This window comes from Lepidothrix coronata, unplaced genomic scaffold (genome assembly GCF_001604755.1).
Source record: "Lepidothrix coronata isolate B3197 unplaced genomic scaffold, Lepidothrix_coronata-1.0 Scaffold68, whole genome shotgun sequence".
Taxonomy (NCBI): domain Eukaryota; kingdom Metazoa; phylum Chordata; class Aves; order Passeriformes; family Pipridae; genus Lepidothrix; species Lepidothrix coronata.
The window spans coordinates 1,720,171-1,739,936 of NW_016690248.1; the positions used below are offsets into that span (position 1 = coordinate 1,720,171).

A 19,766-nucleotide genomic window follows, 5' to 3' on the forward strand; every position below is an offset into this window, starting at 1 on the left:
TGCCGCAAGCAAAATAGGATATAGTATCCAAAACAAGCAATACAGAACAGTTGCTATTTCTGTAACACAAAAATGAATCACCCAGGTACCGGCCCAATTCCAGCACATACAGCAAAGGGTAAGTTTAACAGAAAATATACTCAGTAGATTTCAAAAAGTCTCAATTTACAATCAAAATAATGACAAATAAGCAGTCTATGGACATATATGCACTGTCCAGAACAGAGTAACCAGTATTTGCATATTTTTCTGCAGAAAGGACAATGCATTAATTGAAACCAAATGTATCAACTAAAATGAAAAACGAGACAGCCTCCCCTTTGGTGGGGGAAGGATAAGAATTTAAAAAATAAAAAAAAAAAAAAAAAATTAGAGATGGGGGATAAGGACATCTGTCCATGTCAGGAAATCTCACACGGCCTTAATTAGTTTACATTTCATATTTAAGAAACAGTTGTTGAAATGCTGCAACTTACATTTTTCACCATCTTGGTTTGCTCATTAATAGCTTCAAGGGGAACATTAGTTGCACCAATCTGCTGAGTGATACCACCAGCCTCACTGTCCTGCACGTGAGTGTGGCGAAGCTAAAGACAAAAAACAGACCAGAAATACTTACATGTAAGAGACTGAAGTTCTCTGAGCACATTTTAATTATTTCTGTCTTCAACCAAAAAAACACATGCAGTGCCTTCACACTCCACACCTTACCTTATCTAAAATTTTGGTCTTGCCCGTGTCTACGTGCCCCAGGACACAGATCACTGGCGCTCTGAGCTTTTCAGTGTTCATATTTTTGCTGTTTTCAGCTCGTCGCTTCTATATAAAAGACACGAAAATTGGTAAGCATAAACCAGAAACCACACCTCACCTCTTGACTTAATTACATACATACAAACACATTGCTAACTGCAGGACTTACATTTTCAAGGCAATTCAAGGTCTGTCATCCCTCTTTTGGCAAATGAAAAAATTTTCAACTAACAGATAAGTTCTTGTTTGGTTGGTTTTGGTTACAGTCTAGCAGCCTAAGTTATTATATCCACTAACATGTAGCTTTGTTGATGGTGCATTCTGAAGAAGTATCTTGGGTGAAGAAACCAAGAACATCAGCAGCCACAAAAGTGTTGAACAGTTTAAACACACCTTTTAAAACTTGGAAATATCTACTTGTAATGATAGAAGCCTCTTTCTCCAGGAGGGAGAGAGGTGGAGAGGAACAACACTGAAGTTGTCATCTTTGTGGCCAAGTTGCCTAAAAGCAAATACTTCATCTTCAGACAAAACCAGGTGTTTTTTTCTTAATTAACACAATTTCTGAACCTGCCTAAACATTAGTCCTGACACAGCCATCATTTTGACAAATTTGACAAAAAGGCTTTTCAATTAACTGCAAATTAAGTTGTTTCTTATACAACACAAGACTCCGACTGTATCTTAATACCTCAATTCTCCGTTTAGCTTTGTCATAAGCACGCTCTTCCTTAGTGCGGTCATCGTCAGAGTCGTATTCAGAATCAGAGCTGATTTCCTTGCTGGTCTTTTTTTCCATAGATTGTTTTCCAATAGCTTGGGAATCTGCCTCTCTCTCATCTGAAGTCTTTTCATCCTCATCTTCACTGCCTTCACTGTCTTCAGATTCTTCACTCTCTTCTTCCTCTTCCTCCTCCTCATCTTCTTCCTCCTCTTCCTCATCCACTTCATTTTGTTCTTTGACTTCAATGTGAACAGGTTTGCTCTCTGTCAAAAAAAAAATGAAGTAAAAATTCTCTATTAAATTCATAGCTGTGGGGGAGACGGCAACAAGAAGTAAAAAGAGAGACTACTCAAGAAGAGTGAGGACAGAGTAGGTAATACAATAAGTGCTTGTCAAGATAATTTTTCAACTTGCAGTGTAAAAGTGTTTCAAGGTTAGAGCTGCTGACTTGTGTTTAGAATCCAGGCAAGCAGAGCGAGTTTGGGCTGGGGGAAAGAATGATATCAGCACATTTATGCTTGACTTTACTTGCAGATACTCAGACAAAATGACATCCTTTAAAGCTGTATGCACTTCATAAAGGAATGAATGCACCAACACCTTTAAAAAGAAAGCCAAAATACTCCAAATTCATTCCTATATGGGTTCTGCATACTACTGATCAGGAACACACATTTAAGCAGACATAACAATTAGAATAAATGATCTCTCCTACACCTATAAAAGAATCTCATCTTAACATTTTCTTAGACTGTTCAGAGAAGATTAATATTTTTCAGGGGAATTCTTCAGTAAACAAAGAAAAAGAACTATCAAAAAGTAATTTTCTTTCTTTGAAAGCGTCCCATCTACAATTAGTTCAGAAACCATAAGAGGCAAGCTAACACTTGGAACACACAAGGAACACTTTAAAGCCATGCATTCTCCTCCTTACAGTGCTGTTAGGAGGCTCACTGCTCTTAGAGATTATGTTTCCTTACTATGCTAAAAGACCATCAGCTTAGTAATACACTAAATCCAATTCCCAGGAAAGCTCTTCTTCTGGCAGAGCCTTCAAATCTAAGCAGCAAGAAGTGCTATGTCCTCCCCAGGACAGTGGCGCCAGACTAAAACAGTCTGAGCAGCCCTTAGAACTCAAAGCAGAACAGTCCAGCACCACAGGAACACACTTGTGTTGGAATGAAATCCATACTGCTGTACATATCTGTATATAAAGTATCACACTTGAAAGCACAGGTGTCAGAAGTACAGGTCTGAGCAAATAAAAGTACTTGATGAATAAATAGTCTTTGAGCATAGGAACCAATGAAGACACATTATGGAAGCACTAGGACCAGTAAGTGACTCCTGCTCAGGACGGCTCACAGCAATACACATTTCTCCAACCGGAAGAAAATATCTGAGAAGTTATTCCTGACTCTTGTGCAGCTCTAAGTTCTCCATAAAAATTGCTGTTGAGTGCAGACAGAATATGGCTTTTGGCATATATACACAGGAATAGGGATGTTCTGGTAATTCTTTCCTTTTTTCCCCCTCATCTGCCTCTGAAAGAAGCATATCACAGAATCACAGAACAGTTTGGGCTGGAAAGGATCTTAAAGACCATCTTCTTCCAACCCCACCTCCATGGGCAGGGACACTAGACCAGGATGCTCAGAGTTCCATCCAGCCCAGCCTTGAGCACTTCTACAGATGGAGCACCCACAGCTTTTCTGAGCAACCTGTTCCAGTGTCTCACCACCCTCACAGTAAAGAATTTATTCCTAATATGTAAACTAAACCTATTCTCAGTTTGAATCCATTCCCCCTTGTCCTGTCACTACATACTCTTGTAAATAGTCTCTCTCCATCTTTCTTGTAGGCTCCCTTCAGGTACTAGAGGCCACAATTAGGTCACCCCAAAGCCTTCTCTTTTCCAGGTTGAACAATCCCAATTCTCTCAGTCTTTCCTTGCAGGAGAGAACTTACAATAATGCATGCCCACTAACCTTCACACCGTTTTGTCCCTCACTTCCTTCAGAACTTGTCTCAAAGGTACATCTCCTAGATGTTGCTAGATTTTTGTAGTGAAACTCCTATGGCTTTGGAACAATTACTAGAGAAGTACAACACCAGGTAAAAGTTTCCCTGAACTCCCAGATGTGTTTTAAGCACATATTAAGAGAAGAGGATTTTTGGTCCCATAAAAAAAGAACAAAAAATTCCAACTGATTTATTTTAGGTGGTAACTCTACACCCATGAGTATTTCCAAAGGGTCGTCTCAAGCAGTATTTGTGCAGCTTCTGAAAGCTCTGCCTTTGAGAAGAGGGTCTTATATCTATTTATAATCCCTTACCTCACAATTTATCTACTGGAGCGGAGGAAAAATCTAAATAAAATAGTGTTGTACAGAAACAGAAAACTCAGCCCAAAGAAACCTCTTAACCAGAAAAAGCACACATTTGGTATTTACATGCCCACCTTTCTCTCCATCTTCATCACTAACCATAGCTTCCCAGTCATCCAAGCCCGCATCTTCAGTTTCATCCTCTTCCTCCTTTTCTTCTGAAACTAAGAAATCCAACGTTAAAGGAAAAGAAACAGTCAGTCCAGCAACATACAACGTTTTTAGATGCCCCTTCTTCTGACATACTGACACATGCAACTTCCAAGTTACTTGTTATCATAATTCTATCCAATATCTCCACATTCCATAAGGACTTAAGAAATAATCTCCAATTCTCTCCACAAATATTGTATAGTCCTAGCAGCTTTGCCTAGCAAAACATATTTGTGGAAGACACAGCAAATCTACTCATCTAGTTCCTGTCTGCATATCGTGCCAGTGCCTGCCACAACCACGATCCCTGAAAGGAGCTGCCCAATTAACAGTCAGCCATGTGTAAGAAAGTGAAAGAGAAACACAAATACAAGTTGGGTTGCAGTATAATTTTAACTAGTGGGAAAATACAAATTGTCTATAAAAAGGACTCCAGGTGCCTCAATATAATTATACCATGGATTTCAGAAGCACTTAATTTATTAATTCAACAGGAATTCAGTTAGATATATGAAGAGACTGCAGTTCTTAATAAAAGACAAGTGGAAAAATGCAAACTTGCAACCCTCTCCAAAAGAGGCATTATACAATATATATTTGTTGCAGCACATGTTGAGTTATTTAATTTCAGCTCTCTGAAATGAAGAGTAGGTTCCACACTGCTAGAATATTAACTAGGAACTAACATTCTGCCAGTGAGACCTTTTCTTATGGCAATGGAATGGCAATCATGAGATAAGCCAGAATTAGAGCACACATTCAGCTTTGTTTTCAAAACCTGCATTTTGTCAGTATTTGTCTAACTTCAGAATAAGGGTAAAAATTGAAACAGTCTCCTTGCTGAGGAAGAAGTCTAGTACAAAACAAGTACTGTGCATAGGCAGAAATGAAGGTAACAATCACTTGCTAGGCTGGTAACTCATTTCCACAAGCTCAGCCATATCCACTGCATTCAGCACTCATGAAAGCAAAACATCTGGCATAAAGAATACAATCACTGTGAATATTGCACTATCAACACCAGAAGCAGCATATTTCCTCCCTGTCTTCACCTAACTGCTGACAAATGGCCTTGTAAAAAGCAAATGAATAGTCAGGGAAGTGAATCATAAGGCACTGAATGTGCTTATTTGAGCTACTTGCCTAAGCGAATTTAACACTGGAGCTCACCCAGAATAAGTAAGGGACCTTTACACTTTCATTTTGAAGCTTCACACCTCTTTGTTCCATAAAATTCCATCAGTTCCTCCCTTAAGAAAAAAAAAGGCAACTACCTCAAGAAAGAATGGACCTTCAGCCCCATCCAATGAGGTATGATAACTTTCATGCAGCGCTGACACACAGGCTGAAGTGTTTGAAGCTTATTAGCATGTACTACCAACCTGGCTCTACTGGAAGAGGAGTGTCTTCTTTCACTAGTGTTTCCAGTTCTACAGCATCTTCAGCTGGGGAAGTTACCTCCACACTTTCTGAAATTGCAAGACAGGAAATTGGTTGCTACATTCTTCCAAAGTGCAAACCAACTGAGACATACAGCTCCACGCCAGCTTATTTGGAAAACGTTTGGCTTTCTAAGCAGTTGAACAGATTTATGAGATAGGTCAGTTATTGGCTAAGAGGATTACTATTGCTTTTGACCTTAAAAGCCTCCTCATTTTCTTTAAAAGACAAGAGAAAACAAAGTAATACTAATGAACTAGCCATACTTTCTCTTCTGTTTCATTAAAAATAAAAAGTCACCAACACAATTCAGATAAGCACCATTTCAACTCTTTACACATAATGCTTAATTGCTAAGTAGTCACATAACTCATGTCAAATTAAAAAAAAAAAGCTAAAAAAGAAGTAAATCTGAATTCTTTAAATTAAGGATTAGTCTTGAAAAGAGCCACAGTAATACCCCCAGAGGAAAGCCATGAACCACAAAAGTAAAAAACTGACACATTCAACCTACTCTAACTAGTGCAATAAATCGTAAGTTTTCAAAAATGCAAGCTCTTTGAACTACTCTGAATGACTTGCACCCAGGAACCGAAATCTGTTTTTATATACAAGAAAACAAGTGAACAAACTGTCTCCACCACAAAGAACAGAACTAAAATGAGGATCAATCCCCTTTCATCCTGAGACATCAACTTAGACTTAATTATAAGTCATTACTACTTACACTACTTTGTATTTGACCTACGTATGCACACAAAGCATTTGTGTGCATATGTACAACGTCACATTTGTACAAGGCCTTTACATCCTGTACATCTCCAACATTTAGAAAATCTTAAGACAATACCCAGGTTGGGGAAAAAAATAACAGTCAAGTAGATTGTAAAACAAAGGATTAAGTGAGCAGCCTTCAAAATAACTTTAGGATCCTAAGGCATCAGAACTTGGATGTGAGGGTAGAGGTATCAAAAGAACCTCAGAGGCACCCTGAGGTGCAATTAGTTTAGCATTAACTGATTTCTTTCATAAAAGCTTCCAGAAATATGATTAATCTATTAAGAATCCATGCAAACCACACCTTCTTTATTTTCTGGCTGCTGCTGCTTCTTTCTCTTTTTGTCTTCATATATTGGCCTCTTCTTTGGCACAGAGTCTTTGGATGGCACTTCAACACCTGCAAAAAAAAAAAATCGTTAGAAAGAAAATCCAGGTAACTAATAAAAAAACTTTGGTTTAAATAAGAGCATGTTTTCCAAAACTGGAAGATGGAGGAAGGAAGAGTGGAAAGTAGGTTCAATGCATATTTTATCTTTTTTAAAAGTCTGGATTCAAAAGCTGCAAAACTCAATCGAAGTATCATTCATCAGATACTGCTGAATGCTCTCAAAAAGAAGTTGGATAACTGGGGGAACGGGATGACGAACAAAAAATAAGCAATAAATCCAATTGGATTTTAAGATTGCAGGATTGAAGTTATCACAGACCTGCACAGGATTTCATGAACACGTATTTCAGTCTAACAATTTAAAGCGTCCTATGAAAATTCATTTAAAACTTATTTGCCAATGGTCCTAGTTTCAGACAATTTGGAGTAGTTCAGAGGCACAACTCTTCTTAAATGCTTAAGGTTGTTCACCAGATAGTATTTTCCCTTTTGTTCCATGTTGGGGGGGGGGTGTCTTTGTTTGGGATTTTTTTTTAACATTGATTGTTTCAGGCATTAAAATAACACCAGGATCAATTCACCAGCTTCATCTTTGCCTCAGCAGAAAGCAAGTGCTGTAATGTATGAAGGGGTTAAATCAAAAACAGAAGTTTGCTGCAAAGACAAATTAATAATTTAATTACTGCTGCGCCTTCTGAAACATTCAAAATTCCTTCAGGTACTGTGTGATTTACATTGTAAATTTGACAAAAATCCAATTGTAGGGGATATAAACAGAAGGATTCTAATAAACTACAGCAACGACCAAGGGAAAATGGCCTTTGTGTATATTTAAGAGCCCCAAATACTTTACTAGCTACAGAGATTCCTACATTTATACATCCACCTACCAGTAAACTGTCAGATAGCGCTCTCTACAAAGATACACAGCACTCATGAATGAGTTTCCTTTTTCAGTCACAAACCAGTTACCAAGAACAAATCAGAACATTTTACTTACAATATATTGGGTACAATTCAGTTCATTGCAATGGAAACAGATTATATTTCACATAAAAACAGGAAAGCTCCTACATACCCCTGCAAATCCAAGAGGATGATATATCATCCCCATGGACTAGCTAACTTGAGGCAAAACAATGCCCTTGCCTAATTAAGCCTGTGAATTAATTCAACAAGATCCAGATCACCGGTCTTACAAGATCTGCAGCATAGCCCATCTGCTTTTCCTGGCCTTTGGACTAAGCCTCTTCTTTAAGTGCTTTTTCCTAAGTTTCACAACTAACATCTTTAATCTGCAAGTAGAATGCATTAAAAAGTTGGATATTTAAAGTGTAAGATGAAAATACAGACATTTAAACCTACTTTAAAAAAAGGGGGGGGACGGGGAAGGAAGACAGACACTGCATTCCTTGACAACAGAGTACCTTTACATGGAATCACTAAGTACTTGCCCTCCTAACTTCAAAGAGAAAAACCACAAACAGAGACCAGTAACAGGTATGAAGGTTCAGTGGGTTTTTCGGGGTTCTTTTAATTATTATTATTTTAAACTTCACTGCTTACCCTGAGCTTGGAGTAGTTTAAGAGTAGCCTCTGCTCTGGCTCTGGCTTCTCGTTGAGCTTTTGTTAAAAGCTTTCCCTCCTTCTTCAAACGCTCTTTCCTCTCTTTTTCCTTCTGTTTCTTTCTTTCTTTCCTCTCTTGCTCTAATCGTTCCTAGAAAAAGATAAAGAAACATGCAGAAATTTTAGAGCATGCTTTGCACAAAAGCTGGCCAACAGTATATTCTGTTCATGACAAACATATTAAGGACCAATTCATGGAATTGCAGAATATGCTGAGTTGGAAGGGATCCGCAAGGATCATCAAGTCCAACCCTTAGCCCTGCACAGGGTCATCCCCAACAGTCACACCACATACTTGAGAGTATCATTCACCAACTGCACCAGCAAGCATACAAATTAAGATTACATTCTCCCTTATTTTATCCTTGGAGTGACATATACGGTACCTCCTCTTTCCGCTTTGCTTCTAGTTCCTCCAGTCGTCTTATGCGTTCTTCCTCCTCTCGTTTTGCCCTTTCCTCTTCCTCTTTCATTTTAGCCAGGGCCTCTTGCATAGCTTTAACAGTGGCTTTACTGGGACCCTTTTTCTTCTCTTTCTCTTTTTCTTCTTTCTCACCTTTCTTTTTTTTCTTGTCTTTTTTCTTTTTGTCCCCCTCATTGTCATCAGCTACAGAAAGAAGAGGCATACATTCAAAAACCCCAGAAATTTCAAAGATACTCTAAATACAATTAATGTTTGAAATATGATAAATAACACCAAATGAGGAACATTTTCACTGGCTTCTACATAAACACTTCATAACACAAACAACAAAACTGTCTCTTAAGTTCCAAAGTCCAGGCCTGAAGCTTTAAAGTAACAGAATAACTGGGAAGTGAAAAAGTACTCTTGCAATACAGAACCATAATCATATATTGTAATAAGAATTCACTATCTGGCTTTTATTTTCTCATGTATCTGAACAAACTACAGGCCAGAAAACACAGCCACATATGAGCCAACACAGAGAGGCAGACAAGGCTACCAAATGTCTAGTATGCACAATTCAAAATAAACCAACAAACTCTCCTCACTGCCTGCCACCTCTTTGGCCTTATAAAAGCCACAGTGTTTAAATTACAGTTTTAGGAACCATGTTACAAACCCTCTGCTCCTGCAGGAGTCTCTCCTTTTTCCCCAGGGCCAGAGACTGCTGTGATTTCAGGAGAGGCCTTCTCTTCAGATTTTTTTAGAGATTCTTTTGGCTTTGCTGGTTCTTTACCACCTTCTAATTCTTCCTTCTCTTTCTGCTTCCTGAGTTTGGCTTTTTCTTCTTCGCGTTTTTTCCTTTCACGTTCTTTTTTTTCTGCCTTCTTCTGGGCCACCGTTTTTACTTTGAATGAAGGTTCTTCTTCATCATCCCCACTTTCAGCAGCAGGAGCAGACTTTTGCTTTTGGTTTTTCTTTTGTCCTTTTCTAGACTGGGAGGCATCATCCGATTCATCACCACTCTCACCTGTAGACACTCCACCCCCACGCTCTTTGCTTTTCTTAGTATTAGATTCATCTTCTTCTGACAAATCTTGTTTTTTATTTGACTTCTGAGTTTTCCCTTTGCTCTTCTTAAGCCGTGTCTCATGATCATCATCATCACTGCCAGAAAGCATGTCTTGTTTTGCTTTCTGAGTTTTCTTAGATTTTTTATCTTTATCTTCCACTTCCTCACTGTCATAGTCGTTTTCCAGATTGGCTTTTTTACTCTTTCCTTTCCTTTTTTTATCTTGTTTTGATAAGCTTTCTTCATTGTCATTTTCAACCTGGTAATTAAACAATTCAATAATCAGCCATGAAAAATTACTTGCCATCATGAGCTAAGAAGTAGCATTGAGATATAAGAAGAAAAGCCTCTAATACTGAAGACAAAGTTTGAAAGCAATAACTATTCCTTCTGAGTGTACCATACCTCAGCCCCAATTAAAATTTCTTCTGATTGGCTTTGAATAATTATTAGCATGAAGACATGGCTTCTGGTAAAATCTTCCACAATTGACTTTACTATGAAAATATGATCAAGTATAATAAAAAAAACATGTTAGCTGCATGTTTCACATAGGATCTCCAACTACACTGTATCACTACAACTTCTCTGGGACAGAGGTGTCTCATATTTTAATCATTTTCTGTAAAAAGCCCACCTCCCTCTCAGTGTTCACCTTTCCTGTAGAAGGCTGTTCCCTGTCAACTTTCCCTCCTTGCGCCTCTATTGACAGTTCCTCCAGCTCCTTCAGGATATCATCTTCACTAAAATAAGAAAGAAGTTAGGGTACTTAAGTAACTGAGGTTTTGGATAATGGAATAAAATCAGACAGATAGGAAAAAAACCCAAACTTACTCAAAATCCTGTTTCTTCTTCTCTTTTTTCTTTTTGCCTTTGGATTTCTGAGGCTCTTGATCCTTTGCAGCTCCTGCACCTTCTATCTCGGCAGCAAGGGCATCAATATCAATATCATCTTTTGCACTAAAATGGGGAAGGAAAGCAGCATTTTCAAGACTTCAAACGTTAAGTTTACATAAGTAGAAGCCATCTGCATAAAACAAAAGCTTCAAAATGCAAAATCAATCACAAAACATAAGCAATGTAAGGGAAACCCCCCATATTTAACTATTATGCACAGTTACCTTATTTCACTCAGTACAACAGAAAGGAAAAAACCTTCATTCATGTCCTCCCCATGAAGGAAGGTGGAACAGTAAAACACATTCAGTTCTTGCAACACTGACTTTAAAAGTTTAGGTGTGAGATTTGATATAACTTCCTGAAAGAATGTAACTAGACTATTTGACTTCGTTCCTTCAAAAGATAAGTTTTTTAGCCCTTCAAGTCACAGTCTGTGTCACTGACAGAAAAGCAGCCACCACAGTGAAAGTGTAAAAATGAAGCATAAATAGAAGAAATTTTGCAATTTATAACCAGGAAAATCTACTAAGAGGTACTTATCTGCTCCCTTAAACACCCTTTAGCAAACAGAAAAACTACTGTATTTTTATTTAGCAAATAAGTGGAAGTTCTTTACACCTTCCACCTTACAATAAGTTGTCTGTGCTTTGCCATCAGACTGAAAATTTTATTTTTATCTTTTAAGAAAATAAGCCACACAGAGGAACAGAGTTCAGGCCCAAGCCAGACTCTAAAGCAGCCCATAAAAAGTACCAATGCAGTTCATTTTCACCACTTGCCTTAGTATTACTTCTCTCAAGCCTAAAGAAAGCTGAAAGTTTTTCTCCAGATGTTTTACCACCTAAACATGCTCAAAATACAATTGTAAGAAAGGAGACTTACTTATTCCCTGCTTCACACTTAGAAGTTCAGTTCTCAGACTGAAACTGGTCTAAAAAGTAGCAAATATTAGGACACTACTTTTATCACAACTTGCAGTTTCAAGAACCATTTAATCAATAAGCTGTTAATATCTCATTTAACTCTTTCTTAGACACGTGGGCAGAAAACACAATTTCATTTAATCACTACCACCCACTTAGGACAAATCAGCCAAGGGCTGACCCACCAAGTACCAGAAACTATAACCAGAAGATAAGGGAAATGAATTTATTCCAAATTCAGGGCTTTCAAGATATCAGCAAATTCTAAACTACTAGAGTGCTTCAGCCTCACCAATTTATAAACCCAGGAGTTGAATCTTAATAAAGAAAATCAAGTATTTCATTATTCATTTACAGATCCTGAAATTCAGTAAGTCTAAGTTATATTTCTCTTCACAAAAGGAAAGGGCTGAATCATTTTACAGTTGTAAAATTTTACAATTTACAACTTTAAATTCACATTTACAAGTGAATGCTGACATTCACAAACCCAACTTATGCCAAGTATTGGGAATATGCACGTCACCAAACACTGTTTATATGAGACAATAGCACAACTAAGCAACAATGCACTTCGTTTTTTAAAGGGCAAGATTGATTACTTGTATTTTTTAAGATCTTAAATTTTCTTCTATGTAGATTGAACAAATAAGAAGCAGTACAACAAAGCACCTCGTTGTATAGCACCTGCATCACCAGAGATACTTACTTTTAGTCAAGAGAGGAAAATATAAACCTTAAGTATACCTAGAAACACTTCCTACGTGCTGACATGATTATAGTACATTCGTCAAAAGAAATTGTTCTCTCGAATAGTTAATGAAAGATTTCTAAAGCAATCCTCACCTCCTCAAGAGAAAATAAACTTTTTGGCCATTTCCCCCTTAAGCTCACTTTATGTTTCAGCAATTGAGGAGCTGGTTTTTTAAGCAGTTTAACTGGCTGTACACCAGGGGTAACAGCTGAAATAAAAATGTCATTCATCTCTACACCTAGAATTAAAGCCCTAATCTCAGGCTAACTATACTACACCTAGGCCTACACAAGGGCCCTCACACTTGTTTTTGCATTAACTGCAGAATATCAAGTTTATTAAGCACATTTGCTCACCTCCTTCTGCTCTAGGAGTTAATGGAGGAGACTGAGTCAAATCCAAGCCTGAAACAGTTTAAAGAGACCAAAACACATGCTCTACTACAATTCCAAAGCTGGACTGCTCCCATTACTACAGGATCTTAACCATGTGGTTGTACAGATACCAAAGCATCAGTCCTTTAATAGCTTATATTTCACACAGATATTCTCAAGGCTGACTTTTCACATTACAACTTAGCAGGCAGTTATGTCCAAACATAAAATACAAGGGTTTTTTGCTACAAGCAAAGAAGATGCCTATGTTCCGTTATGCTTTCCAGCATACAGGCTTTAAGGGGGTGAGGGTTTATTTGCTGTTAAATCAACTCACTTCAACTGAACCTTGAGGAAGAAAACTTCTTTGGGGGAAAAAAAGTCTCAAATCAAACAGTGAAGAAACTAATTCACAGACATTAAGCTCTAACACCCACCAGCAAGAACAGTTTAGGAATAATAATAAAGACTGTCCAGCTGTCACAATAGTGGCATCAATATAGTATAAAAGCCTTCCAAACTTGGCTTCTACTGCTTAGTTTCTGAAAAAAAACCTATACTTTCCACTACACTTCCATTTACTAAGAAGTGACACAGCAAGCTTCCTCAATGAAGTAAAATTAAGGCTGCATGCACTTATATATACAGCAGTATATACAGCTATAATTCTTAAGAATTGACAAGCAAGAATATCACTGGAAAGCTAAAGGAATTCAAACACTGGCTTCCATTACCACAAGTTTATTCCCATACTGACCTTGAATTTCCTTACCTTTTAAAACTCTAATAATAGTCCACTAGGATTTCATAATAAAAGAAAGTCGAATAGAAGATTGAGAAGGTGCTCTCCCTCATCCTGGGAGATTCTTATAAGGAAACCACTACACTTAGATCCACACCAGGAAAGCTTCTTTCCTATTGGCATTGTTAGATACACCCAGGAATTTCTACCAGTAAACTTTTTAAGCAGTCCCTGAACACGTTTCAAAAACGCGAACACTCTTGCAAGAACCTCTTCCTTGAGATCTCCAAAAGGTCTCCACTCAGCCTTTACAAGGGTTCAACCCTAAGAGGGCCTGATACAGGAACTTGAAAGGACCAGAATATGCTCAAGTGGTTTTCAATTTTGACCTCAAAATGCTTTTGCATGAAGACTTTGTAAACAGATTTCACAGCCTCACTACCTTAGACCATCAAGCTCATAATGCTTTACACCAAAAAAATAACCCCATGTTTCCCCGACATAAGAGGCTCAAGGGGGTCTAGAAAGTGAAAAAATGAAAACAGTGCTACTTCACTGCTGAGAAGGGGTTACTTCCCTGATTTTCCTTTGTCTTTGTTTCACAAGTGAAGCCTAAGCTACCTCTCTTATTCATATCTTTGATTCCAGCCTCTGTTTTTGCTGCCAGATATAAAAAGAGCTCTGATACTGCTAATACAGCACTTCATTGCATTAAATTACACTAGGAGTAAGATGTGTGTGCTTCACTCAATCCAAAACAAGCAATTTTCAAAACAAATGGCTGCAGACATTACTCCATGGAGGTTTGTGCCTAATATAAGGCAAAACTCTGCAGTGGAAAAAGACACAGCAGTCAGATTAATTAAAGGAAAGGGCAATAATCAATAACAAGTACACAGAGATCACTACATTTCAGATACCAAACAAAACCATTTTTCTTTGGAATTACATTACTAATCAAAAAGAAAAAGTGCTTTACATTTCCCCTACACAATTTCACTGCCTTTTGCCATTTAAGCAGGATTACAGCAATATAGGATTTAACAGTATTCCAAAGCATTTTTAAAACAGCACATTTACATACTTTATACTGAAAAAATACTTACCTTAATGCCCTAGAAATGACATTAAGAAATCAACTGTTGCCCAAAAGGGTTCCGGTGTAAGTTGTCTGCATAAACTAATAGAAACTGATATTACATGAGGAAAGCCTCATTACATGAGGAAAGGATAGAATCCTGAATATTAACTTGGTTACTAATTAAATGCTGTGGTAACACACCATTCTGTACCTAACCAGGATCATCCAGACCATCCCAGATAAGTTTTGGAGATTTTTAAGACAGGTATGACCAACAGAGGAAATTCAGTAACATCTCTCATGCAAACAAACCATCAAATCAGGCCAGTAACAAAGTGATACCCAAAACACAGTCTAAGCTGCTCACATTACATGTTAAACAAAATGAGCAACAAATAAAGCTACAATCCCAAATCCTGCCTATAAGACAAAGTATGATTTTTTTTTTCAGTGGGAAGATGAAAACAGGAAAAACAGAGCTGTCACCTACCACTGCTCAGTCAGATGTACAAAGACAGCCAGTAGCTCTCCTACTTACAAGATCCCACACAGCTGCAAGCTATTGACTCAGAAAAGTGGAAAAAAATCTTGTGACTGATAGATGCACATTCTGTAGGAAAAAACCAACGCTGCTGTGTTTCTCTTGCTAGTACACCAAGGAAACAACATTTAAGACTAGAAACAATAACAAAACCAACAAACAAACCCCTCAGCTATTAAATCATGTTTTTAAAACATGAGAAACAAGCACAGTTTTGGATCAAGTTTATTTTTCTGACGCAATGGCCTGCAACAGCCAGAACCTAGAAAATCCCTGTGGAAGCCATGTGGAGGCCAGAGTTGACCCTAACACAAGCTTTAATTTACAGATGCTCAAATTTACATTAATCCTAATTTCCTTATTCTAGGGTTTGCTTTAGTCTTTTACAGGCATACTTTACCATTTTGTTTAAAAACAAACTCACTTAGTGAAGTTCAGTTTCTAACACTTGTTCTCAATTAGCAAGATGTATTTTTAAAGTTTGAAGTTTCACCTTTTCTTTCCCGGTCTACAATGTTACAGGTGCTCATCAGTGCACTGCTCACCAGAGCAGAAGCTGTCATGCTTCAAGTCAAGACTTAAACTTACAATTCTGAAATAAGATAAAAACTATCAACGCTTCCTAACAAAGTATGTCAGAACAGTTACAAGTAAACTATAACTATCTATCACTTCACTCTTCCAGGGAAGGTTAAAAAAATTACTCCAACTACTGGCATAGTTTATATACTCATTATTAAGGCATTTCCACAGTGTGAAGCTTCCATACAAAGGACAGATACTGCACGCAATATAGTCACTGTAACAGAAAAATCTAGGCATGGAAATTTGAAAGACTTCCTGGGCATTGCCAAGGCAAACAAAGCCAAATGCAGGAAGACAGGACTACAGCTATTGAAATAAGAGCTAATAGGCTTTTATAATTTTTCTTTGCTCAGTGAACTTCTGCAGCTAAAATGCGTTACTGCTCTTCCTTAACAAATAAGCTCCTCCAGCTTTCCATGCCAGTTCTAGTGAAGGAAAGCCAACTGACACCAACAGCATTTCACAGATATTCTTTAATAACAGACAAGCTCATTACATTAGCAAGACCACCAGGAAATGTGCATGCTTTCCTCACGTGCTTTCCTAAGAACACACACAATTAGGACTTTCAGTACACTTATGACCATACCTACAATATATATCCCAAAATTACACAGAAAAACTTCATTATAAACAAGCACACTTCATTATCAACAGCTACACGTGACAGAGATGGCATCCTGACTAGGCAGCAGTGAGATAAAGAGCAAAGGAAACTACTAATCCATTCATGAGCTGAAAGAGTGGAACAACAGGATTATACAAAGGAGCTGAGTTGCCCTCATTGATAGCAATTTGACTCTACTGAAATTAGGTAAATGAAACTGCAGAAATTAAGCGGAAGAATTCAGCTTAAAACGAGACAAACCCTTAACTACTGGAAATCCAACTTCCAGCTTTAAAAAGAAAGTCAACAGGATAACACTCTCCTGCTGAAACTAAAATTAAAGAGTACTCACGGACTCAAAGAGTACAAGCACTTTTTGATCCGTTGCTCTGACCAAGACAAACATGATTACTAACGCTTGCCTTCACCTTAAAGCTAACATGCTAAGACAAATTATGCTAAAAGTCTTTTACATAAGATCTGTTTTAGGCTGTCTCTGTAAAGGTGAAGCTGAAAGGTAAGAAAGCACCATATGATAAAAAACTGACCTAAAAAACCCCACTCAAACATTAATGACCATGGGGCAGAAGAGTCAGCAAGTCAATACAGAGAAAGTTGCATCACTGCTGGGAGCTCCCTGCCCACATTCCTGCATAATCAGAAGACTCATTTTTGCTGAGGCAACTTTGGAGATATTTCATCATTTACATGACACCAGCTCTTCTAACCACCTTCTAAGGAACATCATTGTCATTAGGTCATTTTCTTTTGCTTAAAAAAAAAAAAAAAAAAAAAAAAAGCCCTTGACCTTTAGAAAGACTGAAAAGAAGCTGAATCATCTGTTTCCATGTGTTTAGTTTTGTAGTAGTTTTAGACCAATTAAAACTAATATTTTTAGAGAGATCTTTACCATTATTTCCCTAGAGCACCTTGCCCATCCTCCATATATGTGGGTAATAAGCCAAGTAACAAGGATTCATTTCTAAATACAAGGTTATCCAAAAACAGCAAGTTACCAGTGCTGAATGGCTTATTTGTAGGTGTTTTTACCTGTAGGCATTAAGACTGTTTGAAAGACAGAATACCAATATAAGTTTCTCTAGAGAAGCTGGTTCCACTTTGGAAGTTATCATTTAATTGTTCAAAACCCCGCACAACTTTTAAGTGGGTTATGACATTAAAAATGCAAGCATCTGCTGGCTCAGCAGGGCTAATCAAAACATGAAAACAAAGCCCCGTCCGCCTTCTAGTTTGACCTATCAAAGTACGTGAACACCACAAACTTCTCCTTTTAGAGTAGAAGCAGCCACATGGTTTTTCCCCCCACTGAAAACACTTAAATTACATATGCTGAGACAGTTTGAAATTCAGGAAAGAATGAGCTGCACTCCTTCCTCAGCCCAAAAAGTGAAGCAATGTCCATGCGAGCAGTAGCATACAACCCACCACTGCTGGTGGTGGTGCCTAAAGAATAAAAATAAAAATCACAGCCCCACAAATAGGGCACCCGCCTCTGGCATTTTTCTTGAGCTATGGGGCAGAGAAGGGAAGAAGTGACTTCATTCCCCATTCCCAGCCACACTTGTCCCTCTCATCAGCTCAGGCGGGCAATCCTGTGGCCACAAATCCTTGCAGAAAACACTTTTTTGGTGGCAGATCAAATCACACACCTGAGTTGTACTGTGGGCACATAAGCACTGAATCCACTGCACGGGAAGCAGTTACAGCTGGTAGGTGGGGACAGTGAGAGTAGCACCAAAAGGTTTGAAAGGTCTGACAGCTCAACTCAATTGAGTTTTACATGAAACTACACCTTTGTGATTTTTCAAAGATGAAGGAAGCTGGTGAAGCTACCTAATTACATGAGACAGCAAATAAGTAAAATCTGACTAAAAGGGTAATTGCTTTTCATTCAGGCTCCCAAGGCAATGATTCAATTTTTAATATTAAAGAGCCATGCCTTCTCTTTCAAGTTTGGCTGTGGAAAAAGAGTGGCATAACTATCAGCTAATCAAAACCTTCTGAAAAAAGACAGAAAACCTAACCTTCAACCCAAACAGGTTCTAGAAAAACAGAACGTTTCCTTTATTCAACTCAGATTAAAAAAAAAAAAAAAAAAAACACACCACAGCCTAAAATTCCCATTTAAACAAAGATATAACAAAACTTCAAGATAAAAAGCTTTTGTTGTGGCTAGTAGCTGGCAACACGGATCTCTGGAAGAAAGCGGCTCTTCAAGGTTCAGTTTATGTGTTTACATCTCAAGAGAATAAGATGCCTAAAAGCATGGAATATGAAACACTAAGTAAAAAACTAGCATTTGGTCTTCCTTGACCTAGTTCTTTTGGGGTTTGTCTGTTTAGGAAAAGTGCAGAGATGACAGAAACTACCTCCAAGTTCAGAGTTTCATAGCTTCCATATCCTACACATGTCATTGTATAAAAATCAAAATACATCACAAAAATACCATTTAAAACAACTTCACAAAACACACTTTAGATTGTCTATAATTCTGAAGAGCAAAGGATGCCCATCTACATTAACTATAATTAAAACCAACACTTCATCTTGCAGTGTGTATTTAAAGAAACATATTTCAGTCTTAAGACTTAAAATTTCAGAACTATTGTAAAAAAAAAAAAAAAAAAAACCAAAACAAAAACCCACCAAACTGACATGCAGAAAGAATAAGTCATCCATGCTGCAAACACCAGGATCATCAAAACACTTCTGTAAGGTACTAACTGCTTTCAGGCCAGAACATCCACCAGTTTGTGCTGCACTTTTTCTGCCAAGCTTAATGACTGAATTATGTGCATACATAATTTGTGTGCAGAAAAATTATCTCCCCTGCCAGCCTTAAGAGACTATTTTTGTGGACGAGTCAGAAGGAGGAGGAAAACGAGTACTATGCAAGCACTACAAGTTACTAAATTGGAGACTTTGTCCAGAACTGTAACCTTCACTCCTATGCAGCTTCTAAGGGATGAACAGCACAAAACAAATGTAGAGCAATGCACATGAGCCCAGAGTCAGGAAAATATGGCAGCACTAATCCAATTAAAACCAGGAGAGGTATGTAGAGCTTGTCTGGCTTGATGTTATGAGTGCCAACAAGAACAGCAAAAGCTTAACTTACCATAAACCTCTATTATAAGCAAGGCTTTCCAGAGGTCTTCAGAGAAATGAAAGAACAGATTCTGCAATTCCTGTTGGCTTGTGATGTACTATTTTCACACTTTTCAGAAACATAGTTATACATAAGATTTAGATGCCTTCATGAAGGTAATAGATAAAGAGTATCAATATTTTGACAAGAAAAGCTGCTTCTTACAGTCTCCTTAGTGTAGTGTTTTTTGGTTTATCTTGCCTTTATCACAAATATTTAAAGATCCTTATAATCTTTTTACAATGATGCTTTGCTTTAAAAAAAACCCAACTGATAGAAAGATAGTTTTCTTATATATATATATATATATATATAAGAAATTCCAGTGTTAAAAACTAAATTTGGGAGGAATAAATATACA

General features: G+C 37.6%; 1 protein-coding gene across 1 annotated transcript in view; it reads right to left on the minus strand.

Annotated features, from left to right (window-relative positions):
- Positions 1–19,766, minus strand: part of EIF5B (eukaryotic translation initiation factor 5B) — a 36,704-nt gene that overhangs the window by 13,309 nt on the left and 3,629 nt on the right. Inside the window, exons 2-12 of the mRNA XM_017818383.1 lie at positions 10,564–10,689; positions 10,385–10,472; positions 9,337–9,988; positions 8,638–8,858; positions 8,192–8,342; positions 6,539–6,634; positions 5,400–5,486; positions 3,939–4,028; positions 1,445–1,740; positions 712–819; positions 477–587 (exon numbers count right to left, since the gene is read on the minus strand). Coding sequence (XP_017673872.1) covers positions 477–587; positions 712–819; positions 1,445–1,740; positions 3,939–4,028; positions 5,400–5,486; positions 6,539–6,634; positions 8,192–8,342; positions 8,638–8,858; positions 9,337–9,988; positions 10,385–10,472; positions 10,564–10,689 — 2,026 coding nt within the window. The remainder of the gene's footprint in view (positions 1–476; positions 588–711; positions 820–1,444; positions 1,741–3,938; positions 4,029–5,399; positions 5,487–6,538; positions 6,635–8,191; positions 8,343–8,637; positions 8,859–9,336; positions 9,989–10,384; positions 10,473–10,563; positions 10,690–19,766) is intronic.